We start from the raw sequence: 12,244 nt of genomic DNA on the forward strand, positions 1-12,244 counted from the left end.
ATGCTCCGTTGACAGGAATGTAAATTGGTACAGCCACTTTGGGAAATAAAATGAAGGTCCTCAGAAAATAAAACTGCCATATGATCCAGCAATTCCACTTTTGGGTATAGTCTGAAGGAAATGAAAACACTATATCAAAAAGATATCTGTACTCCATGTTCTTGCAGCATTGCAGCATTATTCACAATAGCCAAGGCATGAAAGCGGTGTAAGTGTTCATCCACAGATGAATGAATAGAAGATGTGATATACATATGAATATTATTCAGCTATGAGAAAGAATCCTGCCATTTGCAACAACATGGGTGGACTTTGAAGACATTATATGCTAAGTGAATAAGTCAGACATAAAAAATAGATATTGTATGATCTCACTTATATGTGGAATCTAAAAGAAATAAATAAGTCATAGGAACAGAGAACAGATTGGTGGTTGCCAGAGGTTAGGGATGAGGGGCAGGAGTGAAATGGGTAAAGGTGATCAAAAGGTACAAACTTTCAGTTATAAATAAGTCCTGGGGATGTGATGTACAGCATGGTAATTTAATATATTTGAAAGTTGCTTAAAAAAAAACAACCTTGGAAGTTCTCATCATAAAAACATTTGTAACTGTGAGGTGATGGACGTTAACCAAATTTATTGTGGTCATTTTGCAATATATACATATACCAAAACATTATACACCTAAAACTAATAAAATGTATGTCAATTATATCTCAATAAAACTGGGGAAAATTTTTAAATAAAAGGAGAAAGGTAGCTTGATGGAAGGACTGTAAGGAAAGGTTGAGGCTATTGAGTTAGGGAGACCTGGGCAAGTACATAAAGATTTGAGACAACTACGCAATAAAGCCTTTCAAAAATAAAGCACATGACAAACTAACCAAGAGGAGGAAAGATGGGTTGAGTGCTGTACCAGGCTGCTCCACAGCTTGCTGAGTTCAGCTTTGTTGGTGTGCTTTGCTTTCAGATGCTATTGCTTAGAAGCGCAAAACATGAACATGCTGAGACAACTTGTATATGAAACAACATGACGTCACATTATACTAATATAATTCCCTTGTTTACCAAGTGTATACGAAATTAATGCACATTCTAGAAGCACATATTCTAGCTAAACAGACCATCTGGTCATTGCTTTCTTCTGGTCCTTTTATAAGCCCTCCAGCTACATTCTTCCTAACTTCTCAGGAAAGGCTATGATGAATAATAAGTTTTGTTTGTGTTTTGTTGTTGTTGTTGTTGTTTTAATTTTTTTCTTCATTGATTTTAGAGAAAGAGAGGAAGGGAGAGGAAGAGAGAGAGAAACATCAATGAGAGAGAACATCAATTGGCCTCCTCCTGCATGCACCCCATTGGGGATAGGGCCCACAACCTGGGCATGTGTTCTGACTGGGAATAGAACCGGCAACCTCTTGGTTCATGGGTCAATGCTCAACCACTGAGCCACACCAGCTGGGCAATAAGTTTTGTTTTTATAGCAGAGGGGCACAGTTAGAAATTGGGAATGCATGTGGGGATAAACAGTGGGGTGGACGAGATTGAAATTTAGACACTATAGGTAGTCCTCAAGTTACAAGTGCCCAATTTACAAATGTTCTGTAAGTACAGTGGCCAAATGCAACCTGCCTCTTTCTTGATCTCCTCTCCCCCACAGTCCACCCCTGAAGGCTCTAACCAGCAACGAAGAGTTCAAGTTCAAGGACACGTCTGATCTAGCATCTCTTCCTCCTCATCACAGGGGAACTATGTACTCGTTGCCACCTTTTTCTGCCTGTCCCTGCTTACCATTCAGTTATACCATCAGGCACACTCTTACACAGTACCCAGCTCCCTCTTTATGTCCCTGCATTGGTCCCTGTCTTTCATCACTTGCCTTTTACCTTAGAAAACATACTGTTTTTCTCACCCTCTTTATTCCAATTGTGAACTTTAAAACAATAATCATAGCTGATTTGACCAACAATGATCCAGAAATATAACTGTAATCAAGAAAAGGAAAGACCATAAATATCGAAGTACAGTAAAATTACATGGATGCTACCAGCACCTCAATTATTTGAAAGCCCAGATACTTCACTCAGAACCTCCACAGAAGTAATCTCTTTCTTTGTTAGTCTCTAATCCTCAAATATTAGCATCCAAAATGAATGAAATAGTGTTTCTAACCCAATTTAATTGTTTTCCTTTTGTACGCAGATGCTAAAATTGCAATGTTTTCTACTCTTTTTCACTGCAGTTACACAATGTTTTATCAACATTATGTTTTAGCTAAGCTTTTGTGAGAGCATAACTTATGTTTATAGCATTATTTAATTGGGAAAATGAGTTCCAAATTTCCAAGAGCCAATCTATAAATGGACTGTGGAGATATATTACTGTTGTGCATTAAAGATAACCATTTATATGTTAGTATCTTAGTGTTCTATTGTTTTACTGATGCAAATAATTTTTCTTCATTCAACCCACACTTATTGGCCTCTTGTTAATGTTTTGGGAAGTAACACTTTTAATCATTCTGCATGGAACTCTTTCTAAAATTTATGACACCTTCCTGTGTGTATATGATTTAACACATTTTTTCTGACTTGGTCAAAATTACTAAGGTCTTTTGCACAATAATGTCCTCAAGTTTCTTTGCTCCTCCTGGAATGATTCTACCTACATAACTTACTTAGTTTCAGTATACATTTCTTTTTAAAGAAAAAGTAAATAGAAGTCTCATATATACAGATAACTTTCCCAGACAATTAAACATGGATCCTACTTTTCTTTCAGTTATTATAACAGTCTCTGAAGTGTTTAAAGTTATTTCTAAGTGACTCAAGAAGTCTGAATTTGTTTTAAATGCCATCGTTGGCATTGCCATAAGCCATTTTATAAACATGGTTTGACAAATGTTTACTTTGTAATGTTCAAAGAGAAATTTGAAGCCTGTTTAAAAATAAAAACAAACTCCTTGGCTTGGGACTTAGTCCTCATTTCTCAAAACTTATTGCAGAATTCCCTAATATTGCTTACCCCATTTATGTAGTAAATGTATTTACAAGAGTGAAATGATTCATACATACTTGTTTTCCAATTTCCTTTTGGGCAGTGGTTATAAACCATCATTTCATGGATCTACTCACAAGCCTGTCATCACTTATCCACCCTGGTCCCGCTTGGAACATTAAAACGCCCTCTTTCTGGAAGCAAGTCTATAATCACAGTCTGTTCTCAACCACATGGTTCTGCCGCTGGAAAGGTAGGACTGTAAGTAAAACCACATCAAAGATAATTGCTCTTTCAAGGAAGCTCACTTGCCAAGGGCTCTATCTGTGTTAGAGCAATGCACAGGAATCAGAAATGCTATACCCCAAAGGATCCATTGCATAGTAGTAATCTGTCACTGGGCCTTGGGTTTGTCTGTTTTTAAGTGGGGGCATAAAATTTGTCCTTCCACCTCACTGAAGATCCAATGAAAAGGGATAGATGAAAGCACTGTGGAATCTATAAAACATTAAAACATATGACAGCCACAAAGGATAAGCACCTACTAGGAACCAGGAGTAGTACAACATGCTTTTTATTCATGATGGGGTCACATTTTTTTAAGAGAAAGAGCGCAAAACATCAATGGACTGCCTCCCATACTCACCCCAACTGCGGATCAAACCCATAACCTAGGTATGTGCCGGGACCCAGAATCAAATCCACAACCCATTGGTGTATGGGAAGATGCTCCAACCTACTGAGCAACCCAGCCTAGGCCATGACGGGATCACTTTTAAAACTCCAAACAACCTTGCAAGGTCGGAATTATCATGCCTGATATCTTTTTTTTTTTTTTTTAATCCTCACCCGAGGACATTTTTTCCATTTTTTGTTCAGACAGAGCAGGAGGGAGAGAGAGAAACATCGACGTGAAAGGGACACATCGAGTGGCTGCCACCCACACGACCAACCAGGGCCGGGGACAAACTGCAACCGAGGTACTCGCCCCTAGCGGGAACCGAACCGGAGTCTCTCTGGACCTCAGGCTGACGCTCTAACCGCTGAGCCAAACCGGCCAGGGCCATGCCTGATATCTTAAGGAAATCAAAGTGCAAACAATTACCGTTAAAAAGTTCAGCGGCAGCCCTGGCCGGTTTGGCTCAGCGGTTAGAGCGTCGGCCTGCAGTCCGGAGAGACCCGGGTTGGGTTCCCGCTAAGGGCATGTACCTTGGTTGCAGTTTGTCCCCGGCCCTGGTTGGTCGTGCGGATGGCAGCCACTCGATGTGTCCCTTTCACGTCGATGTTTCTCTCTCTCTCTTCCTCTCTCCCCCTCCCGCTCTACCTGAACAAAAAATGGAAAAATGTCCTCGGGTGAGGATAAAAAAAAAAGTTCAGCGGCAGCTCAGTGGTGTGTTGTCTGGCGGCTGAGTGTTGGACTGCCCATCCGTGTGCTACGGGGCTCCCAGAGCCATGCCAGAGGTGGTGGATACGTGCTCCTTGGCCACTCCAGCGTCCGTCTGCTGGACCAAGCATCTGCACCTGCCCTGCAGCGTTGACTTCCCTCGCCGGGCGCTGACTGGGACCGTCGCGCTCACGGTCCAGTCTCTGGAGGACAATCTGCGCAGCCTGATTTTGGATACAAAGTACCTTACAATAGAAAAAGTGGTCATCAATGGACAAGAAGTCAAATATACTCTTGGAGAAAGACAAAGTTACAAAGGATCACCAATGGAAATCTGTCTTCCTATTGCTCTGAGCAAAAATCAAGAAGTCATTATAGTTTCTTTTGCGACACCGCCAAAATTTTCTGCTCTTCAGTGGCTCACTCCTGAACAAACTTCTGGGAAGGAGCACCCATATCTCTTTAGTCAATGCCAGGCCATCCACTGCCGAGCAATTCTTCCTTGCCAGGACACTCCTTCTGTGAAATTAACCTACAGTGCAGAGGTATCTGTCCCTAAAGAACTGGTTGCACTTATGAGTGTCATTCGGGATGGAGAAGCACCTGACCCAGAAGACCCGAGCAGGAAAATATACAGATTCAGCGAAAAAGTCCCGATCCCCTGCTACTTGATTGCTTTAGTTGTTGGCGCTTTAGAAAGCAGGCAAATTGGTCCAAGAACATTGGTATGGTCTGAGAAAGAGCAGGTGGAAAAGTCTGCTTACGAATTTTCTGAGACTGAATCTATGCTTAAAATTGCAGAAGATCTGGGAGGCCCGTTTGTATGGGGGCAGTATGACCTATTGGTCCTGCCGCCGTCCTTCCCTATGGCGGCATGGAAAACCCTTGCCTCACTTTTGTAACTCCTACTCTGCTGGCAGGTGACAGGTCACTTTCCAATGTTATTGCACATGAAATATCTCATAGTTGGACAGGAAATCTAGTGACCAACAAAACTTGGGATCACTTTTGGTTAAATGAAGGACATACTGTGTATTTGGAACGCCACATTTGTGGACGGTTGTTTGGTGAAAAATTCAGACATTTTCATGCTCTAAGAGGATGGGGAGAACTCCAGAATTCGATAAAGACTTTTGGTGATACACATCCTTTCACCAAACTTGTGGTTGATCTGACGAATGTAGACCCTGATGTAGCATATTCTTCAGTTCCCTATGAGAAGGGCTTTGCTTTACTCTTTTACCTTGAGCAACTTCTTGGAGGACCAGAAGTTTTCCTAGGATTCTTAAAGGCTTACGTTGAGAAATTTTCCTACAAGAGCATAACCACTGATGACTGGAAGGACTTCCTGTATTCTCACTTTAAAGATAAGGTGGATATTCTCAACCAAGTGGATTGGAATACCTGGCTGTACTCTCCTGGCCTGCCTCCTGTGAAACCCAATTATGATATGACTCTGACAAAGGCTTGTATTGCCTTAAGTCAAAGATGGATTACTGCCAAAGAAGATGATTTAAATTCATTCAGTGCAGCAGACTTGAAAGATCTCTCTTCTCATCAGTTGAATGAATTTTTAACACAGATGCTTCAGAAAGCACCTCTTCCATTGGGGCACATAAAGCGAATGCAAGAGGTGTACAACTTCAATGCCATTAACAATTCTGAAATACGATTCAGATGGTTGCGACTCTGCATTCAATTGAAATGGGAGGAAGCAATTCCTTTGGCTCTAAAAATGGTGACTGAACAAAGAAGAATGAAGTTCACACAACCCTTATTCAAGGACCTCGCTGCCTTTGACAAGTCTCATGATCAAGCCATCTGCACCTACCAGGAGCACAAAGCCAGTATGCACCCCGTGACTGTCATGCTGGTGGGCAAGGACCTAAACGTGGACTGAGGCCCTGCCTGTTGCTCCTGTCAGATGTTTCTCTTTTTTAAATTGAATTCATAAAGAAGTATAAAACTCCAGCTCATAGTGTAACTAAAAATGCTTTTTTACTTTGGGCTTTTTATTGTTTGGTCAGTGATTTTCATAAATAAAGCTGAGCTTCCTCCTCCCTCCCCCCCCCCCCCAAAAAAAAAGTTTAGCGGCAGAATCAAGTCAGTTCAGGTTCAAAGCTCAGGTCCTTTTCACTAAAATTCTTCTCCAAATATAAGCTCTTCTTTTTCTCTCTACGCAGAATGAAGATAAGAGTGTATTTAAAGTTCTTAACCAACAGAGGCTGGAATGGCAGTGACTAATCACCATTTCAGCACAATTGGCTGAGAAGCACACCAACTCTCCACGACTTGTGCATGATTTGAGAAAAGCCCCAGCCTGTCTGGAAAATCCATGGGCTCTATGCATTTTGGTGAATTTTGCTGCATAATGTAACAGAGGAAAATTAAAGTGTTTAAGACAAGAGGGTAGTATGATCTTGCATTCTGAATATAACCAGAGATGATGGAATATTCTTTACCAGAACCTCTATCTTCTTCATATAATCAAGTAGATGCACAAATGACAAATGACACAGAAAAACATGAGGACTTGATGGCTTTTTGAAAACTGCTAAACAACAAAACAATTATTTTTAAGAAATTCAAAGCGATCCTTTTCCATAGGGTCTCAAATGTCTCCTTTAGGTTTTGAGAACAGTTTGATGTATAACCTGAATACAACCCTATGTTTTATTCTAGAAAAATCCTGAGTTCTTTTTCCTGCTACTAAACAGCCTGGCTTCTCTCTCAGGTCCTGCGCAGCTGTCAACTCAGGGTTTCCCTTCAGCAACACTCCGGGGAGCCCTTGTCCCACTCTCTCCCTGATATTGGATCTCCTGCTTCTGGATCCCATTTCTCGTGAGTGCTCCTCCTTTGGGTGAAGCATGGCTTTCCATAAGCTTCCTGAGACAGAATGCCTGTGTGGTAAATATTTTGAGAACTTGCATATCTGAACATATCTTTTTGTCCCCTCATACCTCTTTTTTTACTTTGTACATAAAATTATAGTTTGGAAATTATTTACCCTTGGAATTTTATCTTCTAACTTACAATATTCCTGTTTAAAAAATTAGGAGTATTCTGTTTTTGTTTTGTTTTGTTTTTTGCAAAATTTTATTTTATTTTTGTTCCTTTTTATTTAATGTATCAGGGTAACACTGGTTAGCAAAATTATACAGGTTTCAGGTGCACTATTTCACAACACATCATCTGTACATTGTATTGTGCGTTCATCACCCCAAGTCAAGACTCCTTCCATCACTATTTATCCCCCTATACCCTGCTCCACCTCTCCCCATCCCCCCCACCATCAATCACCACACTGTTGTCTGTATCCATGAGTTTTTTTCTCTTTTTTTTCTCTTTTACTCAATCCCTCCACCACCCCCACCCAGCTCCTCAATTCTACCCCACCCCTACCCCAACAGCTGTCAGCCTGATCTCTATCTGTCTCTATTTTGCTCGTTAGTTCATTTTGTTCATTAGATTCCACATATGCATGAAATCATATGCTACTTGTCTTTCTCTGACTGGCTTATTTCACTTAGCATAATGCTCTCCAGGTCCATCCATGCTGTTGCAAAGGGTAAGGTTTCCTTCTTTTTTACAGCTGAATGGTATTCCATTGTGTAAATGTACCACAGCTTTTTTTTCCACTCATCTACTGATGGATACTTGGGCTGCTTCCAAATTGTGGCGATTGTAAATAACAATGCAATGAACACAAGTGTTCATATAGTCTGTCGAATTTGTGTTTCAAGTTCGATTCTTTGTCCTTTATATGAGACTTCTGGAAACCTTTGGATTCTAAAATTTTAGATTGAGTCAGTCTGTTTAACCCTTCCCCATTCATTTTGCTGAGCATTCAGTGTTCTTTATTTGAGATATTTTCTTAAAATTCTTTTGTTGATCAATTCCCCCACTTCATTTTCTCTGTTCTGTCTTTCCAAAATTCCTAAAATTTAAATGTGGGGCCTTCTGGATTGATTGTATAATTTTTATACATTAACTCTCATATTTTTAATCTCCTCCTCCTTGTGTTCTGTTTGCTGGTATATTTCTTTAACCTTCTCATCTATTTAATTTTTTATTTTTGCACTAATATTTTCTATTTCCAAGATGCCCCCCCCACCCCCGATGTTTCTTTTATAGAGCATCCTGCAATTTTTTCTCATATCTCTGGGAACATTAACTACAGAGGTTTTTACTAAATGTTTTCTTCTGCTCCCTGCATTGTGATGTTTTCCTGGTATTTCTCTTGTTGTGGCCCACTGTTATATAAATAGGCTAAAGATGGCCCCTGGGTTATTTCTTCACAGCAGGCTCAAAGCCCACCAGTCCTAAACTCAAATTCTTACACATCCATTTGCTTTAAATATAGATCGAAGAAGCATATTTTTAGCCATTTAGAGCCTCCTGCTTTACAAAACTGCACCTATCAGCTAGCCATAGATAAGACAAACCCTGGGGCTATAAAAACAAACAAACAAACAAAAAACAAATCTCTGCTGCCCTTTAGGGTTCTCTGATGGGGAAACTCCCAAATGTGTTGCTGAGTGAGGTCACCTAGACACACAAGTCCCCTCTCGGATTCCTCTCTCTTGGGAGCTCCCTTGCCCTATTCCCTGCTCTGGGCACTGCAGCTGTCTCTGGAAGGTCCCTTCCATGCAATCCTGGCCGAGATTCACCCAATAAAGCTCATTGTATGATACTGCCATGTCGTGGTCTTGGCTCTTCCTCCATCAGCCCCCAAATCCTCAACCTCACCACACCTACCCATAAGATAAGGGCTTTCCTCAAACTTCTTAGTTGTCCATTCACATGAACAGAATCAACGTGGGACTTACACACAGTCAGCTGGGGACTCTAGGAATCTCCCTGGAAGACTTGGGTGAGGGCAGGCCTTGTCCACTATAAGCTTCCCATAGATGATCCTGTGGGAACTGGACCCCAACTGTTAGTATCTAGATTTGTCTCTTAGTTTCTCCAGGGGAAAACCCTCCAGTCTGCCTCCAGAAGAGCCCAAGCCTGGTTGCCAGCTCTCTGGATCCTGGGGGAGGAAAGGATTTAATACTTGAAGGGTGGGGGAAGAGGAGTAAGGTCAGGTCCAATCATGCATCTTGAGTCTGAGAGCCCACACCTGCAGGCCACCAACCAGACCCAGCTGGATCTTGACACCTGGCATTGCTGAGGTGTGGATGTTTTACAGAAAACAAGGTATTAAACAAATATCTACCTCCGGAATGGGGAAACACACCTCCAGGTCCTGCCCAGGCATATGCTTTTTCATACAATAGGAGATGGCAAACTTTTTATGTAAAGGGCCAGATGGTAAATATTTGGGGCTTTGCAGGCCACATGGTTGATGTTGCAACTACTCAACTGTGCCATTGCAGCGCAAAAGCTACCACGGTCTCTATGTAAACAAAGGAGCATGGCTGCATTCCAAAAATCATGTTATTTATGGATGCCAAAATTTGAATTTAATATAGATTTTCACATGCCATGAGCAATTATTCTTCATAAAATGTTTCCACCTGTTTAAAAACATAAAATTTACCCTGGCTGGTTTGACTCAGCAGTTAGAGCATTGGCCTGCAGTCCAGAGAGACCCGGGTTCAGTTCCCGCTAGGGGCGCGTACCTCGGTTGCAGTTTGTCCCCGGCCCTGGTTGGGTCGTGTGGGTGGCAGCCACTCAACAATGTGTCCCTTTCATGTTGATGTTTCTCTCTCTCTCTCTCTTCCTCTCTCTCCCTCCTGCTCTGTCTGAAAAAAAAATGGAAAAATGTCCTCGGGTGAAGATAAAAAATTTAAAAAAATAAAAATAAATAAATAAAAATATAAAATTCTTAGATCACTGGCTGTACAAAAAAAGTAGCAAGCTGCACTTGACCCAGTGGCAGAGGTTTGCTGATCTCTGTCTTAGAATATCGTTGTCAAGAGTTTACAGTCAAAGGCCTCCCAACCTTTCTTGCTCTTCCTCTTAGCAATGTCTCCCAGTGCTAATTTTTGTCTATAGGGATAAGGGTGACTGGTTCTGTCTCTCTCACACAATTTCCAAGACATGCCATGGAAATTTAGACATTTATAAATTGTCTTGGAATGGAAAAGGTGGTAACAGTGATTCCAAGAACTCCTGCCAAGTTCTACCCCAGGGTGGAACAAGTTGTTGATTGTTCTCTTTCCTTGGAGTTTAACCAAGGTGATAAATGAGTGCAGTGGGAGGAGATCTCTGGGAAAGGTGGGAGCCCAGACTCCCAGGCCTTGAGCTTATCTGAGTCAGAACGTCTGTCTCCAGCAATAAAGATTGTTCTAAGTAGGCCAGTACCTGTGTAGTCTCAGCTTTCAAAACATCAGAAAAAGAAGTGCCACTGTCTTAATTGCAGGGGCAAAATGAGGGTTTGGCAGAAAAAACAGCTGCTCCTGCCACTTATTAATGTGTACTTTGGGGGCAAGTCAGTTCTCCTTGCTTGATTTTTTTAATCTCTAAAATGAGGATCCCTACCTCATTGGGTAGTTATATGGATTAATAAAATAACATATCTAAAGTCCCTGTCACAGTAAGGGAGCTCAACAAATGGCATATAGTATAATTATAATTTTTGTAGACAAGAAAACTCATAGAACTTAAGGCACCATTCAAAGGTCACACAACTCATTAGGAGCGGAGGCAGGAATATAATTTGCTTTCTTGACTCTTCAGCTAACATTCTTTCTTCTACCCCCACACTGCTTAAAGAGGAGGCCTTCATTTTTGTTGTTGTTGTTGTTGTTGTTGTTGTTGTTTTTACACACCTGAAATGCTACGTAAGGAAGATGTCAAGGCTGTAAGATATCAGCTCTGTTCCCAATTTGTCACACCTTTCTTGGTTTGTGCTGTGGGTGGCAGACCCTCTCTCCTCTCACGGTAGGACACTGGGCAAAGCTAACCTCTCTGTATTATATGGTACAGGGGGTACTGGTGAGCAACCCCTCCCCTTGCCACCTCCCTTTGCCTCCCCCATGTTCACCTTCACCCTTTTCCTGATGCAGGCTCCCTTCCTCTGGGCTGGGCCACTCTGCCTGGACGGTCACAAAGATTCTTTGTAATGTGTTTACACGGAGAAGAGTGAGAGCAGGGGCCTGGCTGTACTCAAACCACATGGGCCCCCAGCCCTGTTTACATAAAGAGAGAAGAAGCCAAGACAGATGACCCTGTTGCTTGGGGCCCAGATTATAAACATAACCCAAATTCAGAGCCCCTGGCTTGTTTCTGGGTAACACCACACAGAAGCCACACGGAGGTGCCTCTAAACCCAGGGAGGCCTATTTGCTAGGGTGGGTGAGAGATGTTTGCACAGGGAGGGAGGTAGCAGTGGCCATCTGGCTGTTCTCTGGCTGAGCAGGGGAGCATTTACAGGTCAGGCACAAATGTGTTCCAGGGCCTCTGGAGAGGCAGTCCCCTGACAACAGTCTTTCCAAAATGCTCATCTCTTCCTTGAGAGTGAATATGGACGATTTGGGAAAATTTCTTAAAACAGTGCTATTTTTTCCCTTTAATTTATTCCCAAAACCAAATAAATCATCTAGGATCTTTCCCCCAATTTTATTTTGCAAGGGGGGAGAAATGCAGTTTTCAACATTTAAAGAATGGTGATATTTGGCACCTATCAGGTGCCAAGCATTGTCATATCCACCACTTCATACGATCCTCAAGACAGCAGGGTAGGCAGTTGCGGCCAACATCATCCCAATTTTACACTTAGAAAGGTCAAGTTGCTTGTATGAAACCCCACATCCAACAAGAGGCAGAGGCTGATTACTGTAGATTGCATGCTCCTTTTACTCTGTCCCCATTTGCCTGAAAAGTGAGGTGTACAGAGTTTGTTCCAACAGGTAACCACC

At 41.9% G+C, this 12,244-nt stretch overlaps 1 protein-coding gene across 1 annotated transcript; it reads left to right on the forward strand.

The window, feature by feature from the left end:
* The first annotated feature begins 4,401 nt into the window (after positions 1-4,401).
* LOC118642487 (leukotriene A-4 hydrolase-like) lies at positions 4,402-6,279 on the forward strand. The gene is given in 2 exon segments (XM_036280281.1): positions 4,402-5,237; positions 5,240-6,279. Coding segments are annotated over 2 exon segments (1,830 nt in total). The 5' UTR covers positions 4,402-4,447.
* Positions 6,280-12,244: the final 5,965 nt, after the last annotated feature.

The sequence above is a fragment of the Molossus molossus genome, unplaced genomic scaffold (assembly GCF_014108415.1).
Source record: "Molossus molossus isolate mMolMol1 unplaced genomic scaffold, mMolMol1.p scaffold_m16_p_3, whole genome shotgun sequence".
Lineage (NCBI taxonomy): Eukaryota > Metazoa > Chordata > Mammalia > Chiroptera > Molossidae > Molossus > Molossus molossus.